This window comes from Pinus tabuliformis, chromosome 8 (assembly GCF_031772625.1).
Source record: "Pinus tabuliformis cultivar Carrire ecotype Pingquan chromosome 8, CPIR1, whole genome shotgun sequence".
Classification (NCBI taxonomy): Eukaryota; Viridiplantae; Streptophyta; class Pinopsida; order Pinales; family Pinaceae; genus Pinus; species Pinus tabuliformis.
In genome coordinates, this window is record NC_142294.1 from 391,809,803 (window position 1) to 391,829,430 (window position 19,628).

The window sequence follows — 19,628 nt, forward strand, 5'->3', positions numbered from 1 at the left end:
ATCTTTGAGAGTTGTTGGGGGCTCTCTCCAAAGCTTGAGGGATACCTATAAACTTACAAAAGAAAATGTTTTTTCAAAAACATGTTAAAACCTACAAATTCTAAATATCATGAATATAAAATGGAATCACTAAGACTAAAAACAAAGGACTTAGTAGTGTAAGTCTCTTATGTCAGATTCTTTGGGTTTGACTTTCTTTGGGTCTCCTTCTGTAGCAATGTTGGCTTGATCTCTTTCTCTCTTCTTGTTTCTTGGATTGTCTGGACAATCACTACTGTATTGAGCCTTCTTATGACATTGATAACATTGTACCTTGGACATGTCAACTTTCCTCCTTGGTCCTTTCGATTTCTTTCTTTTATGTTGAGCAATGTAGGCATTTGATACTCCTTCGGGATTGGCAACCAGAGAGATCCTCAATTCTTCTTTACTGCAGGCAATCCATAGTTCTTCAAAAGTGGGAGCTTCCTTCCAACTGTTAAGACCTGCAGCGAATGCACCCCAAGTAGGTGGAAATCCTAATAGAGCAGTGATCACGAGTTCTTTGTCTGGAACAATTTTATCAATGGCCAAAAGATCATCCCTGATTCGTGCTATCTTCACAAAGATGGAGGCCACCGTGTCTTCTTTAGCCATCTTTGTGGTCCTTACCTCATTCTTCAAACTTGCTACTTGACCAATGTTCAATAGTGAATAGCTTTGACAAGGCTTCATACATTTCTTAAGCATGATTGATGTTGGCTATGAATGGGACAAGGTTGTTCTTTATTGCTTCTACCATTAGTGTCATGGCCAACAATTCTAGATCCCTGAACTTTACTTTGTCAGCATCACTGGAGTTTTTTGTAGGCTTCTTTACTTTTCCTTTAACCAAGTCTAGAACCTTGTTCTTTTCAAGGATGAGATCAATCCTCTTCTTCCAAGACTTGAAGTCTAAGTCTCCTTCAAGTTTGTTCTCTCCCTTGATTGTGTTAGAAATCTTCCTTGAATATAGTCGATTCTTACCTTGAGATAATCCTATTGAATGGTTCCCTGATCAAGTGCTTGAGATTGCGTTTTTCTTCTCTCTTCACCAAAGCTCTGATACCATGTTAGAAAATTAGAAAGGCAGAAAGATTTTCTTATTCTTGATAATTACTTGTGATGTTCTTGATTTTTTATTAGGTTTTTTTTATATCTTCTTTCTTTTAATTCATCAAGCAATTACCAAAGTGAAAGCACAAAAAACAATGGACACCAGATGTAGGCATTATGCCAGGGGAAAACCTCCCTCTAGGGGAAAACCCAGTCAAAAAAATTCTTCCTTTCAATACTATTCTTTGAGACTCTTCACCCTAGACAAAGACCAGACCTTCCCTCCACATCAAGTCAGCCTCCCAGATCTTCGACCTCTTTCCAACGATTTCGATTAGGCAGCAGTTTCCGGCATCAAGCAGCTTCTGGAATCAATGAAACTTGGAAGACTTCGATATCCCAATCTAGGGCACAAAACAAAGAGAGAGGCGCCAAAATTTCGATTTTCTTCTTCTCCTTAGATTCCACCCAACTCGCACTTCTTTTGGCTTCTTGGCTTCAGACTTCGCACTTCCAGCTTACTTAGAGATATCGAACTTGCGTGAGATGAAGTGCTCCAAATGAATTCAACTTGCTTGTATTTATCGGCTTCGTGTGAGGTCAAATTGATGTCCTTAGGCTGACTTGATCTCTTCTAGGCCGACTTGATGTGGAGGATACATAAATTACATTTGATTGAATATTTAACATTTTTACATGACTCAAAAGCCCAAGAAGGGTCTCTTTAAAAGTACAATGACTTTATTGACTCAGAATAAATCCTAGAAGTCCTCAATGGGGACTTTGATCTAAAACATGATGACCCAAGCATGAAACACATGCTTTAATAAGTCATAATAATAAAAATTATTTTCTTCATTCTTTTGACAAGTACATCATATGATGACTCAAATAAATTAAAAGAAGATCGAGCCTAGTTACATTTTCCAACAGATTGTGCCATATACTCCCAAACAAAATGGAGTAACTGAAAGAAAGAAGAAGTCTATTATAGAAGCCACTCGTGCCATGCTCCATGATCAAAAGTTGTCGAAGTTCCTTTGGGGAGAAGTAATGAATGTTGTCGTTTATGTTCAAAACAGGGTGCCTCATCAAGCATTGGACAACGACACCCCTAAAGAAGTGTTCACGGGTGTCAAACCTGATGTTGGTCATCTTTGTATCTTTGGCTTCCTCATATATTTCGACGTGTCGAAGGACAAAAAAAACAAGCTGGAAGCCACGAGAAGAAAGTGTAGTATACCTAGGGGGGATAATATGGGGTACAAAGGGAGGTACCCAAGGGAATAATGTAATAATGGGATGGGCCATAGTAATAAATAAGGTGGTTAACTCGTATCATGTAAGGGACCACAAGTAGTTAGCAATAATGTAATAAGCCCATGGTATTAGATAGATGGTATTGAGGGAACCATGGTAATGACCCATGGTATTGTATGTATGAGGCCTATATAGAGGATAGAGACTCCCCATTAAGAGATGCCAAGGAATATTGTATGAACAAGCATATGGCTTGTGGAGTGTTCTCCTTCCTTAAGGAGTGAATGTATGGTGGTGCCCTACCTTAAGGGTTTGATATTAATAAAGAGAAGTATTTCTATATTCAGATCTTGTTATTTTTTGTGATTATTTACAGTTATTGGGTATATTGGTATTATTTTCATATATTTTCAAGTCAGATCTATAACAGAAAGGGTACATTTGTTGGATATTGTGAAAATTCTAAAGCATTTAGAATTTATATTCTTGGTCAAAGGAAGGTTGAAATTAGTAGTGATGTAATGTTCGATGAGATGCTACCCTTGGGAAAGCAAGGGACCTTCCTCCTCCTCATCCTCCTGAGAAGAGCAATGATGATATGGATATTTCAGATGGTGCTTCCGTGCCTGAATCTAGGAGAGACATTGTTGATGATCCCATGGAGCCCATGGACCCCTTAGATCCTGCTCCATGTGATCCTCTTGCCATGAAAATGCCACTTTGGCTTCGTGACACATTACAGGATGACGAGAGACGTATTCTCATTCAAAGATCATTTAGAGAAAGTAAGAAGCCATGTAGATACCAGGGATATGTTGCAGCTATGAGCACTATGATTCAAGTCGAACCTCCCACCTTTGAAGAAGCAGTGCAAGAACAAGTTTGGAAGAATGCTATGGTCGAAGAGTATGAATCAATTATGAATAATGGCGTATGGGATGTTGTGTCAAGACTGAAGGGGAAATTTGTGGTGACTTCAAAATCGCTAATTCAAGATCAAACATGGAGTTGATGGAAGCATTGAAAAATATAAGGCAAGGTTCATGGCTTAAGGATTCTCCCAAAAAGAGGGAGAAGATTGTGATGATAATTTGCACCTATGGCTCGATATACAACCATTCCTTCGATAGTTGCTCTTGCTGCAAATTAAGGAATGATTCTTCATCAGATGGACGTGAAGATAACATTCCTCCATGGCATGTTACAAGAAGAAGTGTACATTGAACAACCACAAGGATTTGAAGTAGAGGACCGGAAGACGCATGTTTGCAAGTTGAAGAAGGCATTGTATGGTTTAAAGCAAGCCCCCATAGCATGGTATGCCCACATAGATAGTTATTTGGTGAAGCTGGGATTCACAAAAAGCAATGTCAATCCCAACCTCTACATCAAGGTTGTCCAAGGTATGCCGTTGATTTTGGTTTTATATGTTAACAATCTATTATTAATAAGTAGTGAAGCCCTGATGATCGAGTGTAAGAGAGAGTTAGCCTCTGAATTCGAGATGGACCTTGGACTCATGCACTACTTTCTAGGCCTTGAGGTGTGGCAAAGGCTCGATGAGATTTTCCTTTCACAAGGAAAATATGTCGTGAAGTTGTTGGAGAGATTTGGAATGATAGAATGCAAGTCCTTCCCCACACCAACAGAAATGAATTTCAAGAAATGTGGAGAAGTTGCAGGACCCGGTTTGGTGAATCCATCCGAGTATAGATGGTTGATTGGGGTTCTGATGTTCTTAGTGAACACCCATTCGAACATATGCTATGCAGTGAACACATTGAGCCAATTTATGACCGAGCCTCTCTGTTATGAAATCAGCTCAAGAAAAGATAGAAAAGATAGATCAACGCCTTAGAATTCAGGCTCTTCGAGGGGGCAACCTCCTTTACATTACATAAATGAACAATTCTTGGATGATACAAATGAAAAGACCTCCTTTCTATATATAGGAGTCTAAGGGGTCATAACATAATCAGAGCCGACATAACAATAATAATGTAAGGGCACAATAATAACAATAGTGGGCTTCTATGGGGCACAATAGTAACAATATGGGCACTACATGGGTACATCAATATAATAAGTGGGTTATACTAATAACAATAAGGGGTTACACTAGTAGTATAGGGGCCTAACATGCCCCTCTCCTTCAAAAAGCGTTGTCCTCAACGCTTGAGTAGTTCTTGATGCTTCTGTATAAAAGTCTTGTCCTCCCATGTGGAATATTCAGCAGGTAAGTTCTTCCACTTTATGAGATACTCTGAAATTGATCGATTTCGTAGCTGTCGGGTTCTTGTTTCTGTGACTGCTCCAGGTTCCAATATGATTTTTCCTTCCTCTTTAATTTCTGGCAATATTGTTTGAATTGGGATATTTTGCAACTTTTGAATAAGTGGCCATACTTCTTCGTCCTTCTTCCATTCATCCCTTGCTTCGTTTATCCAATCTGGTTGGATAATATAAATAGCTCAAAACAATGCTTCCACATCCTCATCCTTGAAGAGTCTTCCCATTCGGTAAGGTCGCCATTTTTTAAGTGCCTGTTGTTTCGTTTGATTTTGCACCGAAGTGGCGTTATCCTTTAAAAGTTGGAGAACTTGTTGTTGATGCTCGATGTGATCTTTCACTGCTTGAACCTTTTTCTTCTTGATATGTCCTTCTATCTCTAGAGTTTGAGTGGTAATTTCTTCCAATCCTTTACAAGATATGGTCGGATTTATTTCTTGATGCTCGATGTGATCTTTCACTTCTTGAACATTTTTCTTCTTTATATGTCCTTCTATCTTGATAGTTTGAGGAGTGGTAATTTCGAACAATGAATTACAAGATATGGTTGGATTCATTTCTTCTTTCTCGATGTGAACTTTCACTTCTTGCACCTTTTTCTTCTTGATATGTCCTTCTATCTTGAGAGTTTGAGGAGTGGTAATTCTTGCCAATGCTTTACAAGATATGGTCCGATTCATTTCTTCTTTCTCTGGGGTGGGGTCCTGGCGTATATCTTCTTCTTTTGTTGTTTCTTGATCCTTTTCTTCCTCCTCTTCATATTCTATGTAAAATAATTTTTTCTCAGCACACTTATGACCTTTAGTGCATTTGCTATCACAATTGTAACAAAGCCCTTTTTCTCTTTTTTCTTCCAATTGTTGTGGTGTAACCCTTGTAGGTTGTAGAAGGCTAGGAGAAACAACACTTCCATCTTTATAGTTGTGAGGGGTACACTTCCTGGTTTCCATACTTTTTCTTTCCACTATGTCACAAAGCCCTTTTACTCTTTCCAATTGTTGTGGTGTTGCTCTAAAGAAGGTGTTGCTCTTTGTATCCTCATAATACCTCCGTGAAAATTGACCATGTAACAAGTTGTTTACGAGAACAAAGTTCTTTGTACCATAAAAATTGATCTGGTTCTAAATATGAAGATGCAATACATAGCTTTTGTAACAGTTGTATACCATGTATATCAAAATATTGCTCCATCTGAAGTATCCAATTTACCGGATCCTTGCCATCAAACTTCCTCATCTTGCTTTTTCTTGATTTTAGGAGCTCTACCTTGAAACGACTATAACTCTGTACTTTCAGATCTTTAAGTTCTGAAATTGTGATCTGTAGTAGCCCTCTGTGTCCTCTTTCCAATGCCACCAGTCTGATCCAAATTGGATTCTCCAAGAAAGAGTTATGCACAATCTCCCAAGATGACCTGATTATAGACTAGTTCAGTAGAGCGAACTTGTACGACGTGCCACGAGTCACTGTTTTAACCTTTGGATCTGAAAAATGCATACAAGAAACTACAGTCCGTCTTCTTTCTGTACCTTCTTACGAAATTTCAATCCGATCCCCAGAGAGAGTTATGACGATTTTCCCTAGGTCACCTGTTTTGAATGTAATTCAGGAGTCTGGAAAAAGACCAACTTCCTCAGATCATATCTACGCAAATATCGTGCAAAAAGCTCTGAAATTCGGACCCAAGGTTTAGCGCGATTTCTTCTCAAATGGGTTTTTTTTGCGAATTCTGAAACATCACAGAAAAAAAGTTATAGCGAAAATGCCACGATGACCTGTTTGGAGCAGCGAAACCCTAGAATCCAAAGCTCTGATACCAAATGTTATGAAACCAGCTCAAGAAAAGATAGAAAAGATAGATCAACGCCTTAGAATTCAGCCTCTTCGAGGGGGAAACCTCCTTTACATTACATAAATGAACAATTCTTGGATGATACAAATGAAAAGACCTCCTTTCTATATATAGGAGTTTAAGGGGTCATAACATAATCAGAGCCGACATAACAATAATAATGTAAGGGCACAATAATAACAATAGTGGGCTTCTATGGGGCACAATAGTAACAATATGGGCACTACATGGGTACATCAATATAATAAGTGGGTTATACTAATAACAATAAGGGGTTACACTAGTAGTATAGGGGCCTAACACTCTCCATGCACATTGGATGGCTACCAAACACATTTGGAGATATTTGCATGGGATGATCACCCTTGGTCTGAGATATTCTGCCAGAGATGTTCGACTTCATGGATATACCGATGCTGACTAGGCAGGAAATGTTGTCAACATGAAGAGTACATCTAGATGTTGTTTTAGCCTTGGATCTTCCATGATATCTTGGATGTGCATGAAGCAAAAGTCTGTAGCACTGAGTACTATCAAGGCAGAGTACATTGTTGTTAGCATGGTTACCTGCGAAGCAGTACAGTTGAGGAAGATCTTTGGAGAGTTATTTGAGTAGGTCCTAGACAATACAATTGTATATTGCGACAACAAGAGTGGGATCTGTCTGGCAGAGAATCTCGTATTTCATGGCAAGTCCACGCAGATAGAGATCTGATATCACTTCATTGAGACATGGTGCGGAGAGGAGTTGTCAGACTCCATCACATATCGACAAATGAGTATATTGCAGATATTCTCACCAAGTCTTTGTCGAAAGGAAAGTTCTTGATCTTCAGAGAGCAGCTTGGACTGACAGATGTGACCCCTCCTAATAAGGGGCATCGTTGATCGAGAACACTGAGCCGACTCTTCCCCCTTATTTGAGCTCCCAGGGTGAGGAGTTGAGATGGAGGGCTCCTGGGGTTGAGGGATGTTAAAATTGGCAACCAGGGCAAAACTTCATGTGGGTCATCTTATTCATGGCTAATAATATTTTTATTATATTCCTCTCGTCGAGAGGTGTAGGATTGATATAAAGATCATCCAATTCCGATAAGTATTCATGGAGATATGAATTTATTTTGATTATGGAATTATTATCAAGTCGATCTACAACTCATGTAGGCTCAGAAGCCCAACAGTCGCATCTATTCACCCACTAACGTTGTGTATAAATATAAGAGGACTTTTCCTCATTTGGACTCACTCATCTCATCACATCTCTCTCTCTCTACTGTGCAGATATGAGTCTCTTCTCTACTGCGCTGAAATAGGTCTCTCTCTCTCACACATGTGAAGCCGGAAGCTGTTGAACTTGAAGCTGCAACTGCAGAAGTAAAGATTGACTTGCGTGGCCTAGAAGATCTCCTCTTTGGAACTGCGCTGTAGGTTCATCTGAACCTCCTTTGAAAGCCGCAACTTTTGGTGGTGGAATGAAGTCAATCCGACGAACGGTTTGCAAGATATCGACTGCCCTAGTTTGAAGCCGGAAACTGCTGAAACTGAAGCTGCAACTGCAGAAGTAAAGATTGACTTGCGTGGCCTAGAAGATCTCCTCATCTGAACTGCGCTGTAGGTTCATCTGAACCTCCTCTGGAAGTCGAAACTTTTGGTGGTGGAATGAAGTCAATCCGACTGTCGGTTTGTGAAATATGGTCTGCCCTAGTTTGATAATGAAGCCGCTAATGTTGATGCTACTGATCTAGGGTTTGCTACTGCTGATATGAATTAGATTTATTGTACTATTTCTCTCTGCTGAATTATTGAAGATAAAAGAAGATTTGATCAAAGGGTTTCCTCACACATTGTGGGGTTTGTCCCTGGCTAGCCGCCACATCTTGTGTCTGTTGTCTTGCCTTGTTTTCTGTCGATCGTTTAATCTTCTATCTGCACTTTACTTTATGTACATGTGATTGCTAATCGGTGGAATATAATAAGAATAAGAAGTAAACTGTTATAAGCATAGAACATACCATAACTTAACAAGGGATCTCTAGAAAATAGAGTATCACCCCTATCTGTTACTGATAGGGTTGAAGATGTTGCTCCCCTATCTTGGTCTATGCAGCATATACCCTAGTTGGCATCATACCCACAAGTTGGGCTTGTTGGGATTACTGCTCCCTATCTGGCCAACGGGTTGAGAGAGTGCTTGGGGGTGTGTGATCCTTACCTTTGGTAAATCGGGTATCTCACCCAAGCTGATTATGACACAGGTGTTTTATCACATTACTCTTCAGGGTCATTACTAGGAAGATCAGAAGGCAATAGGATGGATGTGATTCTTACCTCTTATATAGCAAGTGGTATCTCGTCCAGTGTTGCAGGAATCGCCCCCCCCCCCCCCCCCCCCCGGATCCAAAGGCAGAATCGCGGATCGGAGCGAATCGATCCGGAATCCCCAGTGGAAGCGCGGATCCGTTTTTGAGGTGGCGCGATTCCGGGTTAAAAAAACGATTCCTGCCATTTGAGGTTGCGGCCCCCCGGAATCGCGCATCCCTGGACGCAACCTTGACGCAACCTGGACGCAACCTTGACGCAACCTGGACGCAACCCACCAATATGACATCATTCTCATATAGGATTCCTAATACCATATAACTTGAGCATTGTAGCCTGAATATACGGTCTTACTGCTCTGAATACAATGTCAACTCAATGAATATACATTGAAAAAGGGCGGGTTGCGTGGCGCAACCGGAAGCGCAATCATCTACTGAACTGATGGATGCACTTCTATATATTCATATACTGTACCATCATACATAGGGATGCCATACATATTTGTGAGATTGATACACACACACACACATAAATATATACAACTGTTGAAGTTGAGGTCATGCATATACTGCTGTAATTAGAACATAGCAATACCATACTCAAGCTATTTGAGCAGTGATATCCATACATAATGCTAAGTGCATATAAGAATGAAGAAGTCTCTGCTTATAGGTTTATACCCATCATTGCCAATATTGGGAAGCCATACCAATATTGATCTATATGAGAAACGATAACATATATATGACTTAAGCAAGTGACATGTCCATATTGAATTGATGTCATGAACAAATGTCATAATGCAAAGAATCATACTGAAGCATATGCCAATGATCATATGACACTATTGGTAAATCATACCAGGAGCAAGAGCATAGCCATATAACGAACGTCCAATTATTCCAGAGGTGCAGTATCAAATTATCAATACACTGTGAGAGTAGATCTGAGAGACTTCCTTGTAAAGTCTGCAATTCTTGCTAATGTAGTTTGTTGCCCTTACCTTGCTTCAAATCACTGTGATCTTATGTCCAACTATGCTTCCACCTATGCTGATCTACTAGGTATTCAATGTACTGCTGGTGGGGCTTAAGGTTCCTCCTCAAGCCTCCTACAATTCACGGTTTTGCTACAGCAAGGTCTAGGTCTTCATATACATGAAAATATACTTGGTTATAACTGCACTGATCCTCAGGATGACTGTGGCCTGGGTAGAGGACCTTAACTAGGCCTTCACCCCCTCAAAACAGACCCCCCAAGCTGCTGTAGAAACAACCCTTCTTTGTGGCCTAGAGAAGAATGAGAATCTCCTTCGATGACAAGGAACCACCCCCCTTTACCTGTGCTGTTGCTTGAGATGACTGCAGCTAGGGCAGTAGGTCCCTTCTAGGCCTCTTGGCGCTCTCAAATCCTCCTCCTCATACAGCTGTAGCAGCACCTTCCTGCAGCCTTGTAAACAGAGACAAACCCTCCACAAAATAGCACAGAAAAAGCATCAATACTTCTTGACTTGTGGCCTGATCTAGCAAGTGAGATGCTGCCCTAAATAGTCTTGAATTAGCTCTCCAAGCCTCCTTGCTGGCTGCTTCCATTAAATGCTGAAGGAGGACTTTGCAATCATGGTTTGCATTTTCAAATTTGATTTGTGGCCTTCATGAGCAATTGAGCCCAGCTCTGACATATTCCCAAACTTGAATTCTAACAGTCCCTTGCTTGATAGAAACTTGATAACTTTCCTTGTGATTGCATTCCTTCTCTTGCTTGAGCTTGTCCTATGAAATTTTATAGGCATCAAGCAGTATCAAATTGATACTGATGTATGTTTGTAATAGCTAGAATATAGATGATTGTTGTACATACTAGTAACTACAATGGAATCATGGATGCCATATCTATCTTGATTTATGCAAAAATATGCATGTTTTCATGTCTTCTACAATTAATTTGGTATTTGGGATGTTTTTTTTGAGTATAAATGCAAAAAAATATAAATATATATATATATATAGCAGACGCTTCCGCGGACGCTTCGCTTCCTAGATTTTTGGAAAATGACGCTTCCGCGCTCCGCGCTTCCGCTTCGCTCCCGCTTCGTGCAACATTGATCTCGTCCATTGATGTCATCATGGGATGGTTGTGATGCTTGCTTGGTAAGTTATATCTTTCCTATTGCTCGATGAGATGACCTGGGGTGAGAGTGTCCAATAGGACCTTCCTCATTGTCTGAGACGGTGGTAGCTTTAGCTCCCTATTGATTCTTCTTCTTTAGATTCGAGAATGTTTCAATAGATAGAGTGGAGCAAAGATGGGACATGATATGTCAATAGGTCACATATGATTATTTCTTTGGAATTTCTCCCTAGCGGAGAGGTATTGAAAAGTGTAACTAGGTTCGGTCTTCATAATGACGTGTAATTGTGATTTTAGGTAATTGATGAAAAGAAGAAAAATAAAATTATTATTGTAATGCTTGTCTCATGGGTTTGATGAGCAAGGAATTTTATTTTAGTGATGTCTCCCATTATGAGCCTTTAGGATTTGTCATCTAGTCATAAAAGTCAATTTGAGTCTATGTCATGTATGAAGGACCCTTCTTGGGCATGTTATATATTTATATAAGTCCTTAAATAAGTTAGAAAGCCCTCCAAGACCAAGACAAAGTCACCTCCTTCAAGTCGGCTTCAAAAGAATAATATAATCTCTCAAATAAACATGTCGGCTCACAATCATGTTATGTTGGCTTATTTTGATGGGAAACAACTATAAATAGGGTTGTTCATATTCCATTTCAGAGCAGAATTTTCAAAGAATTTCGATGGAGTAAGTCTAAAGTCTGAAGTGCGAAAGGTCATAAAATAGGAGCCTTATAACCAGCGAGGTGAAGTAAAGGAACAGCGAGGTCATTGGATTTGTTTTTGGGATTGTTTATGGCTGATCTCCTCTCACACGTGTGAAGGAGAGGACTGTTACTACTATAGAAAAGGCCAAAGTTTGTTTTGATGTGATAGACGTTGAACTCAAGAAGCTGAGTTGGAAGAGAAGACCACTCAGGCCAAGTAAAGGAGATTAAGGGGTTGGATCACCATATATATCTCACATGTGTTGCATCTAAGGTTCCCAAGGAGGCCGAAGTAAGGTACAGGTCTGAAGCAAAGAAGGCGAAACCGAATTCTAAAGGGTAGCCGTGGAGGGAAAAGTAGAGGTTTGACTATTGCTGACTCAAGCAAGAAGGATCCCATCAAGGAAGGTTTGTGACTTGGTCTTGGAGTGGAAAATAGGTCAAGGGTCCTGGTCTTGGTATTCGTCAATTGGAATCTCTATAAGAAGAAGAATTTGTTCGAGCTTTCCTCTCAAGAGAGCAGTTTTGGCCCTAACTGATAGCCTATATTCTGTGTCTCTTGTCTCTTTATGGTTTATGCATTGGTAGGTGTTTGATGAAGAAGAACACCAATAACCTAAGTAAAATAAGATCCTAATCTAAAGAAGTAAAAATCACTCACAAATAGTTACTAATAGAAGATAAATCACTTAATTGCTATGCCCTAGATTTCTCAACAAGAGCGAGTGTTAATTTGGTAGCTCAGTGACAAATTCCAACCATGGAATGAGATTCCTCTTTTCGAAAGGACCAATTTTGACTATTGAAGAGCTCAATTTGAACAAAGGAAAGTTCATTTTTGAATTAAATCCCACAATGTCACATTTGATCAGGTTGGCCCTAACAGGTAATTGGTCGCCCTTGGAAGCCTATAAATACAAGTTACCTCAAGATCATTTGGACATCATCAAGCATCTTCTTCTTCTCTTCTTCATTGATTGATTCGCACAAGTCTGAGGATGGGTTGAGGAAATTGGTTCGTACAAGTCTGAAATTACAAGGTCTGAAGCTCGCACGTGTTTTAGGGTTTTGGTTTTCGACTGCAGGCTTGACACAAGAATTTTTGGCTATAACCATAGGCTGGCAGGCTCATTCGTGCGGCTGGAAGTTCTCAACCGCATGCACACCTCTTCCTCTTGGTGGTGCTCTAGGGTTGCAAATTGACATTTGACTGCAGTTGACCGCAAACAGGAAAAATTGTCTCTGATCTGGATTGATGCTGGGAACTTATTTTTGAATGTTGGATTAATTTTACTGGATGATTTTGTATTGGCTCATTGTACTCTCTGTTGAACATTTTATGACAATCTAATAGAAGAAGAATTGCAAAGGGTTTTCCCCATAGTGGGTTTTTCGCTGGTCGTTGACCGAAAATCTGGTGTCTCATGTTGATGTGTTGATTGTCTCCTTTGTCATTGCATTTTGTTAGGATATTCTGACACATAGGAAATAATTAAGTATAACTTGGTCTAGTGTATAGTTAGGTAAAATGTGTTTCTTTAGTATGTACTTTTTGTAACTTACAATCCGACGGTCACAATATGTTCGAGACATGAAGTGATCCGACGGTTCATTCTCTCCTCGGTATACCGACACTTGATCCGTGGCTTAACACCCAATTGGTCCATGATCTCTATTTAAAGAGCATGGAGGGTCATTTGTTAGGTGACTATTCATGAGAGAAGCTTATGTAAATTTTCTTTCCTTTACATTAATAAATTGCTTGAAGTAGCCGCATTGACTCAAGTTGTGGACTGTTTCCCTCTTTGAGGGTTTTAACCATGTCAACAATACTGGTGTATTGATCTGTGATCTGTTTGTGAGCGGTGTCCTTTAGTGTTCTATCTGAGGAACTTACGCTATAAATTCCTACACATTTACTATTCTATCTTCAATTACTTTTGATTATTGGAAATATTAATTATTGATGAAATATTGTTAATTGAAGAATTGATTTGGGCTAAAGTAATTGAAACAACATAGAGAAGTTTGAAATGCAACAAAGAAACCATTTGGAAGCAGTGCTTCAAGATCTAAAGAAATTCTGGATCTCATTCACTTTGATGTCTGTGGTCCTATGTCTACAAAATATCTTGGAGGTCATCTATACTATGTGACCTTCATTGATGACCACTCAAGGAAGACTTGGATTTATTTACTTAAGTCCAAGGATGAAGTATTTGAAAATTTTCAAGAATTCAAAGTAGAAGTAGAGAATCTTATAGAAAGAAAGATAAAGGTATTGACATCTAACAATGGAGGAGAATACACCTCAAAGGAACTCATAGCGTTCTGTAAGGAGGTTGGAATTAAGAGGGAGCTGATAGTTCCATATAATCCAGAACAAAATGGAGTAGCAGAAAGGAATAATCATACAATTGAAGAAAGTGTTAGAGCAATGTTACATGATCAAGACTTACCTCAATTACTATGGGGTGAGGCATCCAAAACAACTGTATATATTCAAAATCGAAGTCCTCATATATCACTTGACAACATGACCCCTGAAGAAGCATTTACTGGAAAGAGACCATGTGTAGATCATCTTCGAATATTTGGTTTCCCTGTCTACATTCACATTCCAAAAGATAAAAGAAAGAAATTGGATCCTACAAGCTTGAAGGACATATTTGTTGGCTATAGTAACTCTTCAAAGGCATATGGGATCTACATAAAGGAGGGGCACCAAATTGAAGTAAGCAGAGATGTGATCTTTGATGAAGGCATTGCATATTAGAAGTCTAAAGATCTCTCGATTGATTTCGATGATGAAGAACTGCCTCCTATATTTGAAGAATGTACAAGGGAAGAAGAAGATTCCAATCATGAAGAAGAAGGTCCCAGTGAACCTATGCAGCAAGTCATAATCCCTGAAAGTTGAAAGATACTGATTTGGTTAAATGCTACTCTTCAAGAAGCAAAATGACATGCTAAAACTAAAGGTACATTTAGGGAAAGCAAGAAGCCTAAAAGGTATTCAGGGTATGCAGCCTATATGACAAAGTTAATTGAAGCAGAACCATCCACCTTTGAAGAAGTTTCCAATCATTAAGAATAAAAAGATGCTATGAATGAAGAATATCAATCAATAATGAAGAATGGAGTTTGGGAAATCGTTCCTAGGCCGAATGAAAAATCTGTGGTAACTTCCAAATGGCTCTTCAAGATTAAGCATGTAGCAAATGGAAGCATTGACTAGTACAAAGAAAGGTTTGTGGCTAGGGGTTTTTCTCAACAAGAAGGCATCGATTATGAAGAGACATTTGTACCTGTAGTTAGATACACAACTATAAGATCGTTGGTCTCTTTGGCAGCATCTATTCGATAGAACATCCATCAAATGGATGTAAAAACAGTGTTCTTGAATGGTATTGTTGATGAAGAACTGTATATTGAAGGCCGACTTGGAGAAGTTCTTAATAATTTTCTCATAGATGCATTGAAAATGACATCGACATAGATTACTTGTCCACATAAATTCGTCTCATCAAATATCAATAATAACAATAATTCCTTTACCCAAATTGAATTCTTTCTATGGGGCAAGAGGGGCTTTCCTTCGAGTAGTTGGGTTCCCATAGCTACCCCAATTTTCAATAATTTGATGTGCATGGCTTGATTTGAAGTCTAGATGATGATGGTCATCCCCAGGATGACTAGGGATGGATTAAGTAGAGAAATTTTGAGGTAAAAATGGGCCTCAAGACAAAAATGTACAACAAAAATCAAAGTTATAAGAACCAATAGGATTCAATATGATGATGTCAACCATGGGGGATGATTCACCTTTTTTGGAGTAAAAAGGTAAAAAGATAAAAAAATGAAAAAGCTACTTTTTCAACTTGTCTCCCTATGATTTTACTCAAATTTCAAGCGGGGGCACTCATTGGATGCATAATTTAATTTTACATGCAAGGAGTACCCATGTTGCATACTTTCAATGGACCCTACTATATGGAAAATGTAAAAGACATGAAAAAACATGATTGCAATCACGTTTTATTCATATATTTCACATTCTCTGTGTAGTAGGGTCCATCTAAAGTATGCAACATGGGTACTCGAATAAATTTTGCATCCAAGGAGTGCTCCCACTCGAAATTTGAGTAAAATCATAGGGAGATCAATTGAAAATAAGAGTTGAAAAATAGTTTTTTTTTTTTCTTTTTTCCCTCCAAAACTTGATCAAGTAATCTAATCTTATTTATTATTTCCACTATTATTTTATAATATTCCTTAGGAGGCCCATTTTAGACCTCAAAATTTCTCTAATGGTACCACCTCATGGAGCTCCAACGCTTGAAAGAGATTGCACCATGTTGTCTTGATGGGTCGCTTTGAGATGATGCAGGGCACCCAGAGCTAGGTTTTGACATATGGAGACATTTTAACGATTGATTTGAGGGCTTCCCCTCAGTCACTTGGTTGATCATGATGGTTGGAGATGCCTATTTCCCATTCCATGCATTTTTGTAGCTTTATTAGTCTTAAAAGGGTATGACGTCATGCTAGAGAGGAGTTTCGAGTCTCGACCCACACGTGTGGGCTTTTAGTGGCTTATTTTATGATATTGAGCTATTGGGTTGGCTTATAATGCATTTTCTTCATGTACATTCAAAATTAAACTTGTTATAGGGATTTTTGGCAAATTAATGATTGACCTCATATAAATAGAGTATCACTCTAGTCTTATTTCTCATCATCACTCATGGATTTCAGCCTCCTTTAGAGAGCTCAACTTAGGCTTGTGTAAGTCACTACTTGTGGATATGTGATCTTTTGGGAGCTCTTGCTTTTGGAGATTGAGTTTTGTCTTTGAGATGTCTTTTTGGGATTGAATGAAGGCTATTTCATGGACGCATTGTAAGTTTAATTGCATATTTTATCGCTTTTCATGTGATTAATTAATACTAGGGTCTTTCTTGTTCCATGTCTAAATGCATATTATATGTGGAGAATCTTGGTTGATTACAGCATGTTAAATTATCTTCCTTGAAATCCATAGGGGACCTCCTAGAGGGCTTCCCCTATTTTAATTCCCCCCCCACAAAGAAGATTGCTAGGGTTTGTCAAGTGAAAAATAGGGTGTTCCCCCTTACTCCAAGCATTAATTCACTTTCCCTGATATTTATCCCCAAAGACTCCATCAACCAAGTAGGAATAGGCACTGGGAATCCTTGTGTTGGTCAAAAAGTACAAAAACTCAAATATTTTCCTCTCTCTATTTTTCTAAGTCCTTCAAGATAAGATGCCTAGGCTATTTTGTAGGGACAAATTGAATTAGGGCCTTTTTGGATAGACGTTGGAGCTTAATAGGCTTGGATTTTACCTTGTTGACCCTTTTAACTCAAAATCTTGCTTTTGATATGGTTAAATAATAAATTTTCCCTAGAAGGGCTAATGACATCCTCCCTAAGTAATTTGTGCTCTAGAAAAACCCTAACCCTAGCTAGGGCTTCAACTTAGGACTTAATTTGAGGGTTTGCTTTCTCCTTTGTTGATTATACCATCTGCACACCCTTTCTTTGTTGCTTGTAAGACTAGATATTCCTTTCTAGATCTTGATTTTGAAACCCCAGGTTACACATGCCTCTTTTAGGGCTTGGTATATGATACGCTGCTCCTTTGCAAAAAGAATTGTCTTTGTCGATTGAAGAGTATCTTTACCTAGTCTACATTTACATCACCCTGAGCCATATAACCTAGAATACCCTTTAGGTGATCATTGGGAAGGCTCCCTTGTGGTGCAATTCCACTAAAGAGCAGGAGGAAGATTGCTAAGGCGACTGGCAATCTTCGTCATTGTTGCAACAAGGTCTTGTCTTTGCCTTGTGATGCCTCTCACAAGGCCTGCTAGATTTTGAGGCAATAGCACCAGTTTTGTTGATACCATTATGTAATTCTTCAATGTACATTTCCAGGTATAGGACTATCTCACGGACAAGTGAATCTCATTTGGAGTACAATAGGCTTTGCTACAGCCTATTTTGTTCTCTCAATTGTCATCGGCATTGTAAGCATTGAGGCAATATTATCCTTTTCTCTGTTGTTGCTTGCTTCACTTCCTAAAAGTTATGTTGCTGCTTCTCTTCCTCGAGGATGCATTTTCATTTTTGAGTGAGATATAGAAAATGTTTTTAGGAAATTTAGGCTCTTGTGATAAACTGAAACTAGACTGCAATTTTGAGCTTTAAAGACAATAACTCTACTTTTCACCATCAAAGTATACTTAAGTTTTTGTGTTGGCTCTCAGATATCAAAATGTAATATCCTATCCATAATAGAAACATCTGTAGTGCGATGCAAAAAAGCAGAAGGAAAACTAAAGTGTAGGGTTATCAAGTGTCTGAATTTCAAAGTGATAGTTGAACATTATTTATTCAGAAATGACTCCAACTACATGAGCTGCAATTAAATGATCTGAAAGGAATCTCTTGATGTTAATTAGTCTTATAGGGTGGGGAATAATGACTTTCTTTCAGCAAAGAATTTAAATGTTTTCAACACCTTAAGCATTAAAGACGAATACTGTTAACCAAAATCTCTTCTTGATAATTGTTATGCAGAAGGATTCAGGGGATGATATAACTAAGGCTGAAGAGGCTGTACGCCAATGCATATCCATAGTGAAGAAAGTAAGTGTAAACTTCAAAACCAATAAACTCAACAAGGCATTGATGTGGCAGCCTATGCAAAGGCCTTTCTTGGGTTGACTATTATAAAAATTGGACATTTGACAACTTGGGTTTAACTTAGTGGGAAAAACATTTTCTTTGGTCATATGATCAGGTTGTGTTACTCTGTTAATTCCCTAAGAGTGAGATTTTGTCCATAGAAGATGTCATTGCTGAAAGGTGTAAGAACCTCGTTGGAGAATAGACTTGTTTACTACTATGATATATCTGTGTGTGCTTGAGGTGTTCGTTCAAGCACTGCATTAGCCACTTAGTTTAATGCACCAAGATTTCATTTCTATAACTGCCTAGAATGTTACCCATATAATGTTGGGATTAGTGAAACAGCTAATTTATTTCTTTATATTTATCTCCTTTGTTACACAGCCTGGAATACCTGAGCAGATCTTGAAGGCAGTACCCATAAGAAAGGAGTATTTGTCATGCCTGCAGCATCTCACTGGCTTGCTAAGCCGAAGTTCAATCAAGAGAGATAAACAGGTAAAACAGGAGTTACAGCAGTTAAACAAAGAAATTAGGCAAATTGAAGCTGAGCTTGGACAGAAACAGAAAAGCCATTTCTTCTAATCCATTCTTTCATCAATACCACCAATTTTCCATTTTTTTGTCAATAGTCAAAAATTAAAATAGTTGTGTCCATGAGTAGAGCATGGAAAATGCAATGGTTAGATAAACATGTGGACAGAAACTTGTAGCAGTCTACAAGGTTGTCTTACCTTCACCATAGCCATGCACTTCAATTTTTTGTGTGGAACCTTTCAATCTGATTCAAACTTTTCCTTTCTCGAGTTCTTGCTAGTCTTTTGTAATTCTTACATTGAATTAAACCCTTAGTTTTAACATTGATTTCATCTACTAAACCTTCATATTCAATCTTAGTGAAGGCAGACTTTTCCAAAGTAAAATTCTTTTCGAGTATTATTCTACACTTTTGTGGAATGTGGTGGGAATGTTTATGAGCAAGAAGGTTGAAATAATCAAAATATATGGTTGTATTTGTATACTCTGATGGCCCACTTTTTGTGCATGTTTTGAGATTCCTCTTCATAGATGTAAATATTAAGTGTTCAAGTATCCCAAGATAGGAATGAATTTTCTTGTTGCTTCACATGCATATATTCATTACTATGGGAATGAGTAAGACTCGTCCTATTGGAAAGGCTATCAATCATCATTAGGTTCACAATTTAACTCGCAATAAATTCTGTATAGCTTTATATATCCATCAGAAGTACTTGTTATCGTAAATTTAAGACAT

At 38.6% G+C, this 19,628-nt stretch overlaps 1 protein-coding gene across 1 annotated transcript in view; it reads left to right on the forward strand.

Moving 5' to 3' along the window:
• LOC149235739 (Tetratricopeptide repeat (TPR)-like superfamily protein) overlaps positions 1-19,296 on the forward strand; it is a 448,879-nt gene extending 429,583 nt beyond the window's left edge. The window contains exons 15-16 of the mRNA XM_089372185.1: positions 18,242-18,310; positions 18,737-19,296. Coding sequence (XP_089228311.1) covers positions 18,242-18,310; positions 18,737-18,937 — 270 coding nt within the window. The 3' untranslated portion in view covers positions 18,938-19,296. The remainder of the gene's footprint in view (positions 1-18,241; positions 18,311-18,736) is intronic.
• The last annotated feature ends 332 nt before the right edge of the window (positions 19,297-19,628 follow it).